General features: G+C 39.3%; 1 protein-coding gene across 16 annotated transcripts in view; it reads right to left on the bottom strand.

Moving 5' to 3' along the window:
• Positions 1–20,133, bottom strand: part of SPAG9 (sperm associated antigen 9) — a 149,585-nt gene that overhangs the window by 7,635 nt on the left and 121,817 nt on the right. For 9 of the 16 annotated variants that reach the window (XM_043962930.1, XM_043962934.1, XM_043962933.1 and 6 more), the window contains 14 exons: positions 18,610–18,699; positions 18,183–18,350; positions 17,806–17,977; positions 16,795–17,013; positions 16,012–16,207; positions 14,917–15,042; positions 13,912–13,992; positions 13,145–13,212; positions 11,213–11,361; positions 7,709–7,880; positions 5,703–5,816; positions 4,393–4,431; positions 3,292–3,468; positions 2,623–2,817 (listed from right to left, as the gene is read on the bottom strand). In XM_043962930.1, coding sequence (XP_043818865.1) covers positions 2,623–2,817; positions 3,292–3,468; positions 4,393–4,431; positions 5,703–5,816; positions 7,709–7,880; positions 11,213–11,361; positions 13,145–13,212; positions 13,912–13,992; positions 14,917–15,042; positions 16,012–16,207; positions 16,795–17,013; positions 17,806–17,977; positions 18,183–18,350; positions 18,610–18,699 — 1,966 coding nt within the window. The remainder of the gene's footprint in view (positions 1–2,622; positions 2,818–3,291; positions 3,469–4,392; positions 4,432–5,702; positions 5,817–7,708; positions 7,881–11,212; positions 11,362–13,144; positions 13,213–13,911; positions 13,993–14,916; positions 15,043–16,011; positions 16,208–16,794; positions 17,014–17,805; positions 17,978–18,182; positions 18,351–18,609; positions 18,700–20,133) is intronic. The other 7 variants (XM_043962937.1, XM_043962938.1, XM_043962939.1 and 4 more) reach the window with 1 other exon arrangement.

Raw genomic sequence — 20,133 nt, 5'->3', positions numbered from 1 at the left:
ACCCACTCGTGACTATTGGTTGATACAACTAATCTTTTTTTTTTTTTTTAGTGAGGCAATTGGGGTTAAGTGACTTGCCCAGGGTCACACAGCTAGTAAGTGTTAAGTGTCTGAGGCCAGATTTGAACTCAGGTACTCCTGACTCCAGGGCCGGTGCTCTATCCCCTGCGCCACCTAGCTGCCCGGATACAACTAATCTTGATATTACAGAGCACTGTCACTCTGAAATAACCTATTGACAACTGGCATATTGGTATGCCAGGACTTCTAGCAGGGTCCCTAAAAAGGTCTGCATCAACGGATACTGGAGATAAAAAGATGCTGCTCCCGTGCTTGGTTTGGGAAGTGACAAGTCTTAGAAGGGAATATAGTACATGGAGATTACAGCTGGCCCCAAGAAAGCACCGTGATTCTTGGAGCAGCTGAAGAACAGAACTGAAAGAGGAGCATCTAAATAGTTTAGACTGTTCCCTTTTTAAACACAAACAGTCCTTTTTGCATACCCCACTGAGAGCCCTTTTCATAGTCTTTTGGATATAGAAGTTACATACTTTAAAGGCCTGGGACAGTAAAATAAAATTTCTTCAAATATTTATGGAAACATGCAAAGGCATGTTTGTTGAGAATTAACTGATTTTAAGAAGCAAAGTTTGGCTTTTTACACTTTGCTTTTTGTTAATACAATGGATCCGAACTGGCAAAGATGACAAACAAAAGACAGGAAAAATTCATGCTGGAGGAGTTGTGGAAAGAGAGACATATTCATGAATAGTTCATGGAGGGTTGAATTGATAAAACCATTCTGGAAAGCAATTTGGAAATAGACAAAGATTGCTAGGCACGATCTGGCCCAAAGAGGTCAATGTTTAAAAAAAAAAAAAAGATCACATATACCAAAATATTTATAACAATACTTTTCATGATACCAAAGAACTGGAAACAAGACAGAAATCCACCAACTAGAGGATAACAAAACAGCTTGTGGTGCAAGAATGTAAAAGAATATTATTGTACTTGTTAAGAAACAGTGATTATGATCAATAAAGAAAACCATGGAAAAACTTACACGAATTGCTGTAAAACCAGGACCCAGGAAAACAATACATTCCTGAATCCAGGGCCTGTGCTCTATCCACTAAGCCACCTAGCTGCCCCAAGTAGTAGTTATTATTAAGAACAGTCCCAAGAGTTCCCGAGGCGGAGTGAAACCAGGAAGCTGCCTGAGCTCTCCCAAATTTCCTCAGAAACAATGTTAAATTAAGCCTCTCAACAGATTCTGGAGCTGTAAAAAAACCAGAGTGAAACAATCTTCCGACTTAAGAACAGCCCCATTTTTCAAATATTGATCTATTTTTCAGCCTATATTCACGAGATACTGCCAACATTTAGTTAATCCACTTTCTATTCACTTTGGCTCAGCATGGGAAGGAATATTTAACTTGCAGGACGAAACCTGAAAATCAAATTTTTAAAAACTAAAAGTATTTAAGTATATTTTTTAAAAATTTATTTTAGAGCATATTTTAAAAAATATTTCATTTATTTATTCCTTTGTTTGGCTCTCTGCTTCTGACCAGCTACCGTATTTCCTACCATAATAAGGTTCTGAGATCTTTCTTGCAAAATGGTAGGTCCTAAAGCAATGATAATCCAATTATAATCAATGATAAGCCAATTTCTTTCAACTCAACAATGCACCAACTTAGTCAACTATTAGAAAAGGCTTCTACTGATATCACCAGAATCAGGGCACTACCAAACTTTACACTGAATACTTGAAATATCAACTCAAACCCATGGCAATTTCATTAGAATCTGTGATCACGTGCAACATACTGGCATTGATGGATGCCTCCCAAAATCCTATGCCATTAATTCTGGATCAATTCATACCTTAAAAATAAAGCAGCGGGGTACCTAGGTGGCACAGTGGATAAAGCACCAGCCCTGGATTCAGGAGGACCTGAGTTCAAATGTGGCCTCAGACACTTGATACTTATTAGCTGTGTGACCTTGGGCAAGTCACTTAACTGCCCTGCCACCCCCCCCCAAAAAAAAAGAAAGAAAGAAAAAAAAAAAAGAAAGCGCCTTCCAGCTACATGGTTTGAACGTCTTTCAATCCCTTTTGTGGTTTAATTTTAGGAAATTCTGGTCCATAAATATTTTGACTGGCTCAAAACATCCCTTTATTTATATTAAAAGAATTCTACCTCAAAAAAGATACTTTTGGGGCAGTTAGATGGCACAGTGGATAGAGCACCAGCCCTGGATTTAGGAGTACCTGAGTTCAAATCCGGCCTCAGACACTTAACACTTATTAGCTGTGTGACCCTGAGCAAGTCACTTAACCCCAATTGCCTTACTTAAAAAAAAAAAAAAGATACTTTTGCTTTAAGGAGAAATTCAAATTTTGTTACTAAGTTAATGATCTTTACTCCCTGTGAGACCTAGGGCAAGTTAATGTCTCTGGACCACAGCTAACTTCCAAGGTTTCTTTTAGCTGTTTATTTCTTAGTCTTTGGTCTTATGCTATCGAGATCTAAGTATAATGGCTATCTTCAATTAAGAAGATAGCCCAAATCACACTTGCACATGAAATTCCAGAGAGATCTGCATACTCACCCATTCTGAAATCTATATATCCCTCCCCTCCGCTAATCACAAGCATGGACTTCAAGGGACTCTGACTGGATTCCTGTGCGGGTGGTCCTGGCTTGTCACCTGCTAGTTCTGTGCCACTGCCGCCACTGGCCCCACCACTGCCACCAACACCAACACCACCAGCAGCAGCAGCATTTGGTGGGCTGACCACCTGACCTGTTTCAGAAGAGAACAAAAATAAAATGTTACATACATCAGTTGATTTTACTATCAAAAAGAAAAGCTAGATGTTTTCAGAGTATGCAAAAACACCATCAACATGGTTTAGTGTGAGAACACTTAAATTGTCTCTCTTTTGCCCACCTGGCTATTCAATTCAATTCAACAAGCAGTTATTGATTACCTAACAATATGTAACATTAGGTTCTTTTCTAGTTATTTCTTCAGTCCACTTATGTTCCTGTAATTACTGAAAAAAAAAAACATGGGTTTTTTCCATGAAATAACAGACACCACGGCTTTTCAAAAGTAAGTGTGTCTACATCCAAATAAATCTAGAATTCTGTTTACAAGCAGAAATTTTTAAAGTTGACCAACTCTGAAAAATGACAGTTTGAGAATGGCCTAGTGGATCCAAAAGCCACAAAAAGAGAATCATATGGACTATCTCACAAGCAGAATCCACCTTACCTGGTACTGCAACAAAGAATTTGACAGCATCCCGATGTCCATGAAAGCAGAGTTGGGCATGTGCCATTGAGCAATAAGGTATGAATGTTCCTGGAGTTACTTTATCACTATTTTCATCACCATACACACGAATTACACTTCCAGGACGGTTTCCAGGTCCTACTGAGGTTTTATTTGCTAAAAATAGAAAACCGAATACCAAATATTTTCCTCTGAAAAATGTTGCTGGTGTGAGAAGTTATTGGTTAATCCTTATGGTATCATCTAAAAAGCTACAGCCATTGAGATAAAATGAAACAGAAGGGCAGCAATGCCAATTCAAGATAAAGCTGGGAAAAGAGAGCATGCTAGTTATTTTAAAGTACCTCAGTAAATGGATTAGGGGATTTGCCAGTCTAGCAGGTATCAAAATTTAATTTTAAACAAATTTTGTAAAAAAAAAAATCCTTTTTTGTAAACTAAAGAGATCAAATGTCACATATGGTCTTAAATTATCTTCTTTCATTTGAAGAAAGAGAACAGTTTTATAGCCTATAAAGGAGACTTCCTTCCCATGGCCAAGTGTATTTTTAAAAATAAAATCTGTCTTTAGAGTTAGACTGTTCTGCTTTTTACAGTAAGCTCCCCCTTGGTAACAAGCAGCAGAATACTTCCCTCCTCTAGCCAGAAAGCAATGTAAAAAACAATCCAGCTACTAAAACTTGCTGGCTAGAACTTGTGCTGGTTAACTTTAAATCAGCTAGACATACAAACCACCCCCACTCCAAGGACTAGTCAATGAGTGAAAGAAACATGACTGATAACAGGAGTAAACAATGTAGATTAATGACAGTTTTAAGAGATGGTTTCATGTTTTTACTGGAAGAAAAACAAAGCCTGGATGGAAGTTCAGCTGCAACAAAAGATGATACAGACTAAACTGCTGAGCAGACTTGGTGGCCATGTAGCAAACAAACAAAGAAAGAGAAAACTGCTGCAGAGCAGTGACTGAGAGTGAATGGCATTAGGAACAGAGAAGGGGTATTTATTCTAAGTGAAACACAGCCTCGTAGTGGCCATTAGCAGCCCGGAAATAGAATTTGGTTCAGGATCTGCACTTACCCCTCAGCCCCAGTAAACGTCCCTGGTGGAGGATTACAGCTACAGTGAGAAAGGAGGAAAGGGGAAATGGATAGGTATATGACAGTAGAGGAGAAGGAGAATGTGAGTCACTTTCATGTTCTGGTATCTGATGAATTGGAGCTCTAAAACTCCTTACTAAATTAACAAAATCCCAAAAGGAATCAGAGAAAGCAAAACAAATGGAAGGTTCTTATTTTCAAAAGTTCAAGATATAGGAAAAAAAAATCGGTATGATCTTTAACATTACTCTAATTTCAATGAATCTGAATTGAAGGTTAGGAATTCAACAAAGGCTGCTTTCTGTCATATCAGTTTTTCCCCTTTCACTCTTTTGGCAAAGGAATACTGCTGAATTAGACTATGCCGAAATGAAATTGCCCCCTATAAAATATTAAGATGGACAAAACCTGGGATCCCTTACAAAAATATAAAATGGCTACCAAGACACAGAAGATGTTTCATTTAAAAAGTGACACTAAAAGTCACAAGGCTAAGCTTTAATCAACTGCCTTGATCACATGATTCCTATCGGCTCAGTTGTCACAGAGCAATGTGCTGGTTTTTAGCAGACAGTACATTCAATTTACCAAAGACAGAGAGCATTTACTGTGTTTAAACACCTTATCTTTCACAAAGAAATGGACAATTCAGTACAATAAATCAATGACTGCCAACAGGGCAGGGAATTCAGAATTCAGACATCAGGATCTTGAAGGATTTCCAGTTTAGGTGTTTTTGTTTTTTTGTTTTTTTTAAGGTAGGAAGGAGAAAAGACACAACAGTCTATTTATATTCTAAAATGTCATCTTGTGAATTTTATTTATTTTATGGAATGTGGCATTTGGCTGCCTTTCTTCTCTCCCTCTCAGGAATCATAACTGAATGTGCAACATAAAAACACTTATTTAATGGATGAGCAATGTAATGGAACACAGTATGAGAAAACACACAATGCATGTGCTATTCACAAAAGCACTCCAATCACATATTGCCCAAACACAGCACAGAACACACATTTTCAAACTCAAGGAAGAACCTGTTGACTTATTTTTCAGAAATTTCATTACACTGTTTAAGAGTTTACATGTGTGTGTGTGTGTCTGTGTTGTGTACGCGAATGTGCGCGCGCACGCACGCACGCACACACACACACACCCCTAGACTTAGCCATATGGGAAACATATTTTAAAATGCACATTCAAGTTAATTTGGAAAGTAAACATTTTAAGATGATGACTAGTTCCTAAAACACTCCTATATATATTCTGACTGATCTCAAATATACTTACTTTCTGTTAGTGGGATGGAGATAATGACACCATTTCCTGTCCCTACCCATAAACGATTACAAGATACCATAAGAGCGGTGATCCTCACAAAAGAGAAGCCCAATTTTCCAGTACCTATACAAATAAAAACATTTTACAAAATTAGCAATACAGTAAGAAACATTTATTAAAAACACCTATGTGTCAAGACCTGTAAAAGATGCTGGAAATACAGTTCCTGCTCAGAAGGGGCTTCCATTCTATTGCTACATGTGTTCAAAGATATGTCAATACAGGTTATCTGAAAAATAAACACAGTGATGAGTTAAGTGAGCACTTCCCAGGGCAAAGCAAGGGCTTCTTGAAGAAAGGCAGAAATAAAAAGTGTTCCAGGAATAGGTGATATGGGCATGAACTGGGCTATAGAGAGAGTAAAGAGAAAGGGGAGATGTAAGAGATGCTGAGGAGGTAAAATGAATAAGATTTATCAACTAGATGAATATGGAGGGGTTGGAGAAAGAAGGTATAAGCATTCAGTAAGTCAAGAACCATTTACCAAGTGTCTACTATGTGCAATTGCTGGGGATACAAAGAAAGGCGCGGGGTGGGGGGGGGGGGGAGGAAGAATGACCATGAAAGAGAAAGCACAAAACTGATGCATTTAGAAAACACACACACACACACACAGCTCTAGTGGCTGGGGGGACCTTTGGCAGAAGACAGGCTCTGAACTGAGTCTTGAAGGAAGCCAAGGAGCCCAAGAATTGGGGGGAGCACAAAAAGCACTCCAGGCATGGCAAGCAGCCAATGCCAAGGGGCAGAGGTCAGAGATGAAGGGCTGTGTCAGAGAAACAACAAGTCATCCAGCACAGCTGGATCAGAGTGTGGAGAAATAAAAGGGTGCAAGAAGATGGGAAAAGCAGGCAGGGGTGAGTGAGGGGGAAGAGTCAAACATGCATCTGTGAACATGGGTGCTCAGAGGATGGATCATAGTGAATTAGAAAGGGGCTCAGAGGCCCTCAAATCCAACTCTTCTCATTTTAAAGATGAGGAAGAATCCTCAACAGGTTAAGGGCTTCGTTCATGGTCACCCAGGTAGTTAAATAGCCAGTACCTATCCACCCAGCATCCCATCTCTGTACTACACCCTCAATAGAGACAGTGAAGTTGCAGGGCTGGAGTGGGGCAGCTTTAGGAAGAAAAAGAATGAAAGTGTGTTTTCATTTTTGTTTTTTTTTAAATATGCTGAGTCTGAGATACCCATGAGCCATCCAGGTAGAGATGTACAGCAAAAGACCGGAGCTCAGGAGAGAGATGAAGGCTGGATGTGTGGATTGGGAATCGTGCACAGAGATGATAATTGAATCCATAGGAAATGGTGAGATCACCAAGAAGGAGAGCACAGAAAAATCATTGGTCCTGGGACAGAACAGCATGGAACATGGAATATGATCCTACAAAAGAGACCATAAAGAATCCTTTGGCAGGTTGAAAGAGAAGTATGACAGTTGACATGGAAATCCAGAGGAGAGAGTTTCATGAAGGAGGAGGCTGTTGAGTGTTTGCTGCAGAGAGGCCAAGGAAGGGAAGGGTTGAGGAAAGTATGTGGTTTTAGAATAGAGTTCTTTGGTGACCTCAGAAATAGTAGTTTTAGTCAAATAGTAAGGTATGAAAAGACAGTATTTGGGGACCTACTGTAGATCAGTTTATTTAATTTTAAACAAAGGTGGGGAGGTCGTGGTTTTGAATTTCTAGGTAATATCTACAATTGTTTTTAGGTCCTGGAAATTATAAGAAAACCAACTGTAAAAAGGCACTTAAATAAAAACAAAAGTAATGCCCATATATTTTAATAAAAGTCACCACCCACCTATAACATTAAGCTCTATTTATAAAAACATTTGTATAAAATATAAAGTTAAATACCTTGATTATCCACACAGGACTTTAAACAATCTTAAACCAAAAACTCCCACTGCATAGCTATTATGGGGGATTGTTACAAGATAAAGGACTTGGAGACTTACCTAACATTTTGCTTACATAAGGTTCAATGTCCACATCCTGTAGATGCTGATATGTATGTGCATGATAGAGACGGAGGGTAGAATCCAAACGAATTGAGACCCACACCCCATCACCGACCCACGCCAGCTGTCTCACTTGGCTCTCTTTCCTTGGGTGGGCATCAAATGATTTCTAGGAGAGATGATCCAAATTCCATAGTTAGTTTGGATATAAAGAAACTCATTTTTATAACCTTTTCCAGGCAGTTGTGTTGGTCTTGGGCTCTAAAAGATGGGCATAATAAACTATCATTTACAAAAAGGTGGCTACAGTTCTGGCACATAACTGCTCCAAGAAAGAGTGCAAGGAAGTGTGGGTGATGACTAGACACTGCATGATACCACAACACTGCACAGTATCAAAGACACAAAAACTATATTAAGGATTTAAAAGAAAATACTTAATTCCCCCAACCATGAGACACAGTATCTCTTCTAGGTAAAGAACAGATGGAACGACACATGCCAGTAAAGCAGCCCTCCAATAAACAAATAAACAAACACGAGAACAGAACCCAGACATTCAGTGCATGACAATCAGAGAAGAACAGAATGCCAGAAATGCAGAAAAAGGATGAGAAGTTACATAAATTCTAAAAGGGAGCTTGGTAAAATCCTCCAAATTAGATCAACATATACTTGAATCACTTTTATGCAAGGGTGGACATGTTCAGAGAAAAATATGCTGGAAAACATGGTTCAAGAGGGAGCTGCACAGAGATCTCATAGCTATCCATCATAAATACTTTTTTCAAGAAAAGTGCTGAGAGGTGCCCAATATAGTGAATACCAAGGAATACCAAAAATGAAGCTAATTATACTTTAATGGAGATGAAATGGTTGGTTACAAAGGTACAGTCATTTCTAAACCACCTGTCCATGAACATCAGCCTACACACTTGATATAAAGCAAAGATCAAAATCAATAAGAGGAATCAAATTGAGGAAAAAATAATGTGGAATCGGGGTAATTTCAACCTGACATTTAAACAAGACTTTGATGCCAGAAAAAGAAGAAAAGAATAAACATGGACTAAGATTATTACTATTTCTTAAGAAAGGTAATGTATGTAAATTAACTGCCACAATGACAAAAGAGAACGTAGAAACTCAGCCAGAAAAAGTGTGATATCTTTGTGGATCAACTTAGAACATAAACTTGTTTCCAAAACCTGACAGAGGAGGAGGATGGAAGATTATGAGAAGTGTGACTCCTAAGACAGAAGGAAGTTTAAGAAGGCTTTGAGAGAAAACCAACCAAGCCAATTCATCCCTAAGGATGACTCTGCAAGGACCATAACAAACAGGTTAAAAGGTGCGGAAGATCTGTAAGTATTCTAAGCTTGTATATCATATACTCTTCATCACTGAGGACAGTGCAGCCTCCACATGTGAACTCGACCATCACAGTTCTGTATATTCTACATGAAGAACAGCTAGAACAGACTTGACTGAATGAAGAGTAGGCTTGTGCTGAACAAAACTCCCTTGGGAGCATGTCTATAGAGACTAGTCCTTGAAACATTTTAAAGAGGGGAAGATACCAAAAGCAAAAAGGGAAATGCCAGGCTTTAATATTTGCCCAAAAAGGACACTGAGACTATATAGATTAACTACCATCCACATGTCTCCCTTCTTCGTTTCTATAAAATTGTTGTTAAGAATAATATATACACAGGGTGTCTGATGATATGTGTGATTAAAGGTTCTCCTCAAAAGCGCCTCCTATGCATATGTTGAAATCATACAAAAAAGATGTAGCACAAAAGATAACTTGTTGGGTGGCCTGTAAACGTTAATATTAACTGAAACATGAAATAAGGAGAAGCCTGCTAGTCAAAGGAGTTTGCCATCACTGTGGCAATATTCCTGCAGAGTTCAAGTGAACAAGCAGTGCCTACAGAAGGCCAGGTCGCCCAGACACCCCCTTTTGTGGATAATATTGGGCTAATTACATCAAACCCCAGAACTCTGCAAGGCTTCCTAAGAGAGATCAAGAAACACTCAAAAAAAGGGGGGGGGGTTCTATTATCCAGGCTATGATACAGAACTGAATGAATGATTTATAATATTAGGTGGATATTGTGTATGGACAATGGATGAGGCTGAGAATTGAATGGGAGTAGAATCACTGGATTGTTTTGGGAAAACTGTCCAGTGCTTTCAAGCCTAAGCTTCACTGTGAAAGATCTTCTTTGCACCAGCATTGTTCTGAAGATGTATGATTGTGAATTGGGAAATAGTAGTCCCTGAAGAATTAAAGTTGTGGGTCACTCAAAGGGAAATGGTGAACTGTGAGATGAATTTGAATGAACTACTATACATTAAAAATGAAGAATTATGCAGGAGCAGATATGAACGACATAAAGGATATCATCAGTCATTTAAGAAGGGAAATGAGGTGGCCAGACATGTAGTGACAGGGAGGGGGCCGGGCTCATCTGATGAGGACAGTCGACCACATGCCCTGCTTGAATCCAGGCAATATCAAGAACTCTAGAGCAAGATTTGCCCAGATACCAAATAGCCCTCTCTGGAGGATCGCTGAGAGGATATGGACGAGTGCCTTATGCAATGAGAAGGCATGGATGGGCTGTGATCTCCATGACTGGAAGTATGAACATAATAACACTTTGATGGCTCTGTAGACTCAAGGACAGCTAGTGTTTCTCAACTTGTTTCAGTCTGATATAGGCCTGTGAATCTGTTATCATACATACTAGATGGCAAACTTGGGAGATAATTTTTCCTGGTATAATTAAATAGCAGGCTTGTTCATCTACAATTTTTTCATGCATACCTAAGTTTTACATGTTGCTCTGACGAGGTTACTTGATCCTCACAAAAACCCTGTAAGGTTAAGTGACATCCTCATCTTCATCCTCATCCTCCCTCTTTAAACGTAAAGAAACTGAGGGTAAGAGAGTGACTTGTTCAGGGTCACACAGTTAGTAAGCAGCAGAGCAGGGCTCTGAAATCAGTTCTTCCTGACTTTAGGTTCACCATGCTGCCTGCCAACATGTCTTCCTGCCTCCCTTAATCTCTTTTCTTTCTTTCTTTTTTTTGGGGGGGTGGGGGAAGGGGGCAATGAGGGTTAAGTGACTTGCCCAGGGTCACATAGCTAGTAAGGGTCAAGTGTCTGAGGACAGATTTGAACTCAGGTCCTCCTGAATCCAGAGCCAGCACTCTTCACCTAGCTGCCCCTCCTCCCCTTACATTTCTACATATAAAGAGTTAAATGTACACATGTAAACCAATCTCTTTCTTCTCTAAATCTAAACCGACCTAAGTCTACCACTCTGTTCTCCTTAGGAAAAAACAAAGTGGCAATGATATATGAAGAAACCCAGCATGACATGACATATACAAAGGATACCTTTGAAGCATTCTGAAGCAAGAGAAAAATGATTTGTTCTCATATTCTTTAGAGGATAAAAATAAAGCAGACAATGGGTTTTAACTTGCCTCTATTTTCATGGCCTTTGGTTGAACCACATAGATTTTATTCCTATAGCCACACCAGACTTTATCATGTACCACAGTCATGCATCTGATTGAATGGTGAGGCCGTCCTAAGTCCAAAAGGTGATAGTTTGACAAATCCCACTGACCATCTTTAAAATAAGAAACAGAGCAAAACAATGTTTAATTGAATAATTAAACCGTTATAGAGAAATAGTATAAAAAAGCAGTTTTCTGGCAAATGTGCTAGTTATGCATATCTCTTGTGCAAACAACATTCTATTTATAAACAGAAAAATTCCACTTGGGTTTACAATTCTAATTGTCAGTGAAACATTACAAAGTACACATGAATAATTTCAGCATAGCCCTCCTTTTGCTGCCCCCATTTACTCTTTTACTAAGTGTTAAGTGTCTGATGCTGGATTTGAACTCAGGTCCTCCTGAATCCAGGGCTGGTGCTTTATTCACTGCACCACCTAGCTGTCCCCACACCATTTACTCAAGAGAAATTCCTTTTATTTGATCCTCACTTATTCAGACTATTGCAAAGTGATCTATGAAGTAATACATGCTATGTGCCCTGTCTACAGGGAGTTCAGAGCTGGCTTTCTATCCAGCAATACTATAACTTTTCAACCTTTAGACCTGGATGGTAGAAGTAACTGGAGTCACTCAAAAAGAATATGAGTAAATTATTATTTGAAACATGGCATGAAATAATAAAAACTCATCCCATGAACCAAAATCTAGTTTGTTTTTAAAATAGGCTTACTTCTTAGTCAAACATGTTCTCTTAATGTATGAGGTATTTTATTTTTTCCATTACATGTAAAGATAGTTCTCAACTTTTGTTTATACATGCTTTACAATTTCAGATTTTTCTCCCTCCCACCCCTCCCTCCCCCCTCCCCTAGACAGCAGGTAATCTGATATAGCAAACATGTTCTCTTAATAAAATAGGAACAATTTTTTTTTCAACTTTGGACAAGGGGAATAAAAATATCTCCACAAAATGTTTAATTGAATAAAAGTTTGGATTCACAGACAGGTCAAGCTGGACAAGACCTCTTTGCAGCAAACACTCACATTTCTGGAGCCCTTTAAAGTTTACAAAAGGCTTTCCTCATGACAACCCCATGAGATAGAGTAAAAATATTATTTTCATTTTACAGGGGAACAAACCGAAGCTCAGATAGCATACCCAGGGAGTCCATAGTTAGTGCTAGAGATGCCATTTGGTGCTAGGTCTATCTACTGATTTCAAGTTCTGTGCTTTTTCTACTATATCATCCCCCCCCCCCCCCCAGGGCAATGGGGGTTAAGTGACTTGCCCAGGGTCACACAGCTAGTAAGTGTCTGAATCCAAGGCTGGTGCCTTACCCACTGCATGACCTAGCTGCCCCTTTTCTACTATATCATGTGGCCAGAAGCAGCAAGTTTAAGGCAAGCCAATAGTTATACAGCCAGGAAGCCAAGAGCTGGGACTTCTGACTCAGTCTAACACTTTCAATGATGTCCACAGCTGCCTCTGTTCTGATAGAATATCATCTATTCTATCCTTTGTCCCACCCCAACCCCTAACCTGATCACTTTGTAAATGGAAGCTGTTAAAGTACTATATAGTATATTTGGCTGCAAAACTAGAGACAATGTAAATACATTTTACTCTGACATAATCCTATGTAAAATATCATTAATCCGACAAAAATTTAAGCATTTTATTTATGATCCCAAGCAACACTATGACTATTTCACTAGGGTGTTTTTTTTCCCCATATTAATGTCTCTTAAAATATGAAAAGGGTATTTTCAAGAAAACACAGTTTGCAATGCAATAGATCTGGGAACATTTAAAATATTTACATATTAGAATGGAATCTCTTTTTAACATCTTATAAGAATAAACAATAATATAGGAGTAAAAATTCCTACCAACTCCTCTATGAAAAATTGCTAGTGTTCCATCAGCCAGTGCAACCAATACAATTCCTTTCACATGTCTGAAAAAATAAAGGAAAAAGAATTAAGTACACTTCATTTCTGGGGACAAAGGGTATCAAATATTACTGAAATCCCTATTCAAGGTGGATTAATCAAGTCAGGAGGTATGATTTTTGCAATTTAATAGTTAGAATATAAGAAGGCAATGCCAAAAACAAGGTTGAAAGTAAACCCCACAGAAGTTTGTCTGCAACCTGTAAGAGGCACTTGTTCTCTCACCATAACAAAGAATTTATAATATATGGAGTGAATCTGAGTTTTCTTTTATTTAAAATGCTCTGGGGGCGGCTAGGTGGCGCAGTGGATAAGCACCGGCCCTGGATTCAGGAGTACCTGAGTTCAAATCCGGCCTCAGACACTTGACAATTACTAGCTGTGTGACCCTGGGCAAGTCACTTAACCCCCATTGTCCTGTCAAAAAACAAAAAAACAAAAAAACCAAACAAACCAAAAAACTTAAAAAAATTAAAAAAAATAAAATGCTCTGCATTGTCTCCCTTTTAAAAACTAAAAATTCACTTTTACTTCTGTGGTCTTGTACACATAATGAAGATGGCTCGTTTCTGATCTAGCCCCACTGGACTGAAGTTTATTTGGGCCAGATATTGAGTTTTTAAAAAACTGATTTTTAAAAAAATTATTCTATTGTGTACAAAGATAGATATTTTAAAAAGAAGTTTTTGTAAAATAAAACTTACACAATACTGAGAATTGAATCTTTAAGTTTAATGGAATGGAGACATTTCCTCCACTGAGCCACTGATGAATGCACATATAAACTGCAAGAGCAAAGGCAAGAGAGGTTAGACATATATAGTTTCAAGGAATCATTCCCATCTAGCCACCGACAACTAAACTCAGGGAGAAGGCACACAACAGAAAATTTAAGAATAAGGGCCAGCTGCTCTTGTGCTGTTATGAACAGTGATAAGCAAACAGTGCCCTGCCTAAACAGAGTGCTTTGCAAGCTGCCAACAGAAACCCTATGACAATCGAGAAGGGAGAAGCCAAGCTGGTGCCATGTGCTGGCTGCCATCGGCCTCTCTTTACTCCCCATTGTAAAATCTTTGTCCATCACACAGGCTAGCCTTAGAGTATTAAGGAAGGCACCTCTTCCGTGCCTAACCCTGTTTGGGCAAGAGCATAGGACCATAAATAAAGAGAGCTCACTCTACTGACAAGGAAACGATCCTTCCAAACTGTACACTGCTTACCCCACAGGGCTCGGCCTTCCGTCATAATCATTCTAAAAGCTCTTTGTTTGGGATTGGGCCTGCCGTGCTGCTACATATATGGCTTTTATTTCTGGCATTTCCTCTCACATTCTAGCCAATGGAAGTCCCTTCTGCATTAGGAATCTCTCTTCTCTTGTGTTTAAGATCACCCAATTTTGAAACATCCAAATTTAAGGTTTAACTTGCCTCCTTTCCCAAGAATATTGTTATATAATAACGGAACATTCTTTGACAAAGGGCCATATGGTTTACCATTTAGAATCAGAGCAAATACAGTTACAGAGCCAGCTGCTTCACAACCTCAGCATTTGCACATATGTGAAATTTCTTTCTATTAACATAAAGCAAACCAGAGATGGCTGTCCTATTGCTACCAGAGTTACTGCCCTGCATTTCAAAAGGAGACTAAAAACACAAATTAAGAACCACAAGTGACCTAATATTAAGTTTTTGCTTCTTTGCTCTCACCATCCATTCTGTGCTCCAAGCCACATGGTTGGTAAAAGGCTACTCATTTTCTGAGCTTCCTCTCGCACCAGGTCTTGTTCACTAGGCAATACTGTTATTTGATCTTTATATACATCTGATTCATGACTGTCAGGGGGAAGAAAGAATAAAAATTATAAGATCCACAGCTGATGAATGAAATTTTCTCATCAATGAACATTTCCATTTTTAGTCTGTTCATGAAAAACCATTTAAATATAAAGCCCAGGAAACCTAAAACCAAGTTCCTTATTATATCCATTAAGACAGATAGCATTAAAAAGTCCAGGGTTGGGGACAGCTAGGAGGCACAGTGGATGGAACACTAGTCCTGGATTAAGGAGGACCTGAGTTCAAATCCAGCCTCAGATACTTAACACTTACTAGCTTTGTGACCTTGGGCAAGTCACTTAACCCCAATTGCCTCACCCCACCCTCCTCCAAAAAAAAAGTCATGGGTTGAGGGGGCAGCTAGGTGGTGAAATGGATAAAGCACTGGTCCTGGATTCAGGAAGACCTGAGTTCAAATCTGGCCTCAGACACTTAACACTAGCTGTGTGACCCTGGGCAAGTCATTTAACCCTCATTGCCCCACCCCCACCCCCGAAAAAAGCAAGCACAAAATCATCCAAAATGTTCTCTAATGAGTCTAATAAATGAATCCAGAAGGGAAATCCACAAAAAGGTCAACTTTTTAAATGGGCAATTATACAAATGGCAAAAGCAAAAAATGGCTAAAACAATAAAAATATGCTGACAAAATGGAGAAGAAAGGAAAATGTCAACCACAAGAAGTCATGGTAGAGGAAAAACGCCCAAGATCAAGACTAATGTACAATTTCAAGACCAGATGAAAAGACTCAGAATGAGAAAGGAGAAAATGAGAGTAAAGTCCACAGAAAGGATAAAGGGGACGGAATAAACTAAAACCCAGTGGGAGAAAATCAAGGATGACAGATTTTAGTCTCTTGCAACAATGATAATTAGTAGGATTTCTGCTGCTTGAGATTTTTCCTGGCTATTTACATCCATGCATTTTGTTCAAGTTTCATAAGATATCAATCTATTCTTGAATACCTTGAATGGTATACAGGAGATCCCTCTTCAGTATTTTGCACCCCCAAGGGATCCGTGAAGACATGTTCGGTGTAGACGCCAGGTTGGGTGAGATCCACAATATCTTCCCCTGATCCTGCATTTCCTTCCGTTGCCTCAGTCGCTTCTTCTGCTGTTGGAATGGTTTCATCTGCCTCGCTATTTTCTGTTTCTGTTTCTAAAAAATAAAAATGGAAGCAAATAACCCTTTTGGGCAGCTAGATCATGTTCACTTCCATTTTCCTTGTATAATACTTCCTTGACCCCTGCTATTCCCAGATGGGGACTTGTTTTTCTTCTTACTCTTCATTTTTATGGACTGGACCTGTGATTTTGTCATCATAGGGATGTGTGTGACAGTTCCCTGGGTCCATGTAGATTGGCAACTCATCTGTAATTTAGTCTGAGAGAGTTGTCTGGGGCACTAAGAGTAAAAGTGCCTCGCTCCTGGCCAAACTACAATAGCATGTGGCAGAGGAGAGGCTTGACCCCAAGGCACCCTGACTCTGAGGCCAGCTTATCCCCTATGTCATATTTACCTTTCATACTGTCTTCATTTGAGTATTTCCAAAGAGTATTAAAGCGATGCTCTTTTTAGGAACCGAATGAGGTACACAGTCTATTCACCAGACTGATGGCTCATTCATAATTCTATACATCTTCAATTTCCCTTTTATAGTACTTTTTGATTTGATGCCTCCCATAACAGATAAACTAAAGGGTAGCTTGAGTTCCTACTAATGCAATGGAGAAATGCAGGCCCACCTGGTGGTTTTTCTATCACTGGGGAAGAACCGTTGGTATTGGGTGAAGAAGCTGGGCCTAGAACACCTTCTGCAGTACAACCAACCACAGTGATGCCTCCCAACAAACTGTCTGTTTCAGTTGAACTGTTGCTGGTCATGCTACCACATAAAGAGGCTTTGTCCACTTGACTAGATTCTGTTGTCTCTTCTCCTACAGGATAATCTGTTTCTCGTGCCCCTAAAAAAAGACACGATTTTGTGACACAAAGCAGTAACAGTAATGGTTTATATTTCTGTAACTTATATTTACATGGTTAGAAAGTACTCTAACATGTAATTTCCTAGTATTTTTTCCTCCCATAAGGCAAGTTATGACAGGTAATCCAAGCTGATTTTTAGCTGCTAGGATTCATGTTAATGACGCCGAGGTGAGGGGCTGAATCCTCAGATCAGTCTTTCTGATCTATGGCTACAGAGTGCTCCCCTAACCCTGGCCAGATGTCTGTTTTCACCTGATTTCTGGGGCTGCTCCTTTGTTGGCTGGTGATTGTTTTTTACCAGACAAGTACTTCCAGTGGGGTGAGGAACTCCTATCAATGCGCATCTGCTCTGAGGCCCCTAGTCTGGCAGAGCTGCCTGGGGCACCCAGAGGGGTTTGTGTGCCATTTGTTCAGGGCCACGCAAACCCACTGTCTTACACGTGGATCGTGGTCATAACAGGACCAAGCAGCAGTGTGTAGACTGATCAATATAAATCCAATGCCACTCTACCATAGATAAAGAACAGCTCAAAAGGAACCAGCATTTTGTGGATAAGAAACGTCTTTATATGTAAAAGTCAGAGACAGATTGAAAGAGTATTTGTGTTGGCTACAGTCCAGCTTAAAATTGTTTTCTGGCCACTCTTCATGTATTCATTTTCTTGTTAAACCCACTCTTTGGAGTATCAGAATAACTCTGCTGGTGTAGAGAATTCAATACAATAAACAAAGCAATGAGTGTTTCTGGACTCACTACACCTTCATCCTACCTGGGACACTTGCAATACAAAGAACGTGGGAATTGCAAACAGTAAAACTGTCAAGGATGTTGCCAGGTTGATTAGCATCGACAACAAGAACTTTGGAGGCTGAGTGAGTGCTGGTGCAGATCCAGACGAGACTGGATAATTCTTCCTGATGTTTTAATTCCTTCTGCTGCTCCTATATGGGCAAAGCAAGATGAGGAGACGATGACTTGTAGGAGTATGTCTAGTACATTGAAAGGCCCTTGTGTAGCTATTCTGATACAAGGCCATCATCTCAGGTTAGTTTTGGAATCGTTTGTGGTATTTAAAGAACAAGTTAAGAAAGAAAACGAATGAGTCCTTTTAGGACAGTGGTTAGGAGCCCTTTCGTGTCCGCTCACCTTGAGCTCCTGATCTAAGCGATCCAAGCTGCTCTGAGAGGCACTGCGTTGCTTGTTGTCTTCTGCATCCAGAGTTGTCACATCATTATAAAACACACTGGCTCCAACCACAGAGCCACCATCTCTTGTCTTCCCACCAGATAAATTGACACCAACAGCACACCACAGCTTAAGGAAAAAAAAAAGAGTAATTACTCAAATATTTCTCTTTCCAAAATCTTTTTGGTGTAATTATTATTTAGGAAAGGATTTCTTTAACCCAAAGTCTGAGATCACAGCAAGGAATGAAATCTTATGCACATGGTTTACTTCTTTAACTATAGTTTCCTTCCTCTTATGTGAAGGAATTTGATCATTTTCTATTTTATAAAATTAAAGCTGCCTAGAAAACTAGAAAATTTCTCTTAACTTCATAAAACAGACCTACCTTCATTGATGCATCTTTTTCATCTAAAGGTCTAAGATAGACAGGCACAGGCAAATTTTTCATCTTATTTTCACCCTGACCATTTGCTACCTATAAAAAGAAAAGCAAGAAAGGGAAAAAAAAAAAGAAGCTATGAGATAGGATCCAGTGATGGGAGGCTGTGACAGCAATTACTGAGTCACATTATAATGTACAAGGGCTCAGTGGTAAAAGTAGTACTTCAAAGTAAGTATTAATTCTTGGTACTTGTTTGTGTTTAGAGTTCTCTAATGATTCCCTGAGTCCTACTCAGCTCTGTGATTCTGATTTGAAACATGGGTAAAAAAACTACCTTTATCAGCCAACAAACAACGTCCATTTCTTGTTTAATGAGGAAAGAAGGAAGGTTTTGTGAATTATGTTGCTCCTGGGCCAAATACAACAAACTAAGGAACAAATGTATTCAATTTAATACCATGTGAGCAGTTACTGATGACTGGTAAGAGACTAATTAAAACCTGGCAATCCTTCAGAAAGCCAAGAAAGGATGTCATCATTTTTTCTCCCTCCTCAAATACTGAAATAACAGTACTGGAGTGAATGATGTACTTATAGCTGTAATCATATGGAAAACAAAACAAAACAAAAAACAAACATTAAAAGCATTAGAGATAAAAGCTGAGTCTCTGGAATATTAGAAGAGCAGAATCCAGAGTGCCACCACCAGAATGGTGCTAGCTAGCAAATTCAATGAGACCAAGAATCATAATTTAGTTTTCTATTTTCCTAAGCAACTAACACACTCAATATATTTTTTTGGTGAGGCAATTGGGGTTAAGTGACTTGCCCAGGGTCACACAGCTAGTAAGTGTTAAGTGTCTGAGGCCGGATTTGAACTCAGGTACTCCTGACTCCAGGGCCGGTGTTCTATCCACTGCGCCACCTAGCTGCCCCGATAGGGGGTTTTCTAGATGGCCTCTGAAGGAACAGTAAGTAATCCAGTCTAGCTCTGGAACATGTGGCTAAGGAACCTGTAGAGGAGTAGCAGGGAATAGAGAAAAGGGAGAAGAATCTGGAGATTAGGTGAGACTCTAATTAGGAGGCTGTTCTAACAACCTAGGCAATAGATAATCAGGGCCTGAACTAGAGTGATGACAGTGGGAATTAAAAGAAGGGGACAGATGTACAGTTATCCCTTTCATATCATGAATTTTCCCATCATTGTTTCCATATATAGTGGGTCAGCATAAGAAATTAAATAAGCATTTTGGGGGAGTTTTGCAGAAACCTCCCCAGAACAAAACAGGAAAACTGATGAAAGGCATTTATAAAGTAGTTAGGTTTTGAAAAACTTTATGATGGCTTTGAAAGACAGGAAAAGGGCTTTCAACTTGCAGGTTTTTTTTTCCTCCTTTTAGTTCAAATTAGCTTGAAGGTTTAAAAATGGGCAGCATCGGGGCAGCTAGGTGGCAGAGTAGATAAAGCACTGGCCCTGAATTCATGGGGACCTGAGTTCAAATCCAGCCTCAGAAACTTGACACTTAC

Source organism: Dromiciops gliroides, chromosome 4, assembly GCF_019393635.1.
Source record: "Dromiciops gliroides isolate mDroGli1 chromosome 4, mDroGli1.pri, whole genome shotgun sequence".
Lineage (NCBI taxonomy): Eukaryota > Metazoa > Chordata > Mammalia > Microbiotheria > Microbiotheriidae > Dromiciops > Dromiciops gliroides.
The sequence above is the reverse complement of the archived record's forward strand: the minus strand, read 5'-3'. Positions and strand labels throughout refer to the sequence as shown.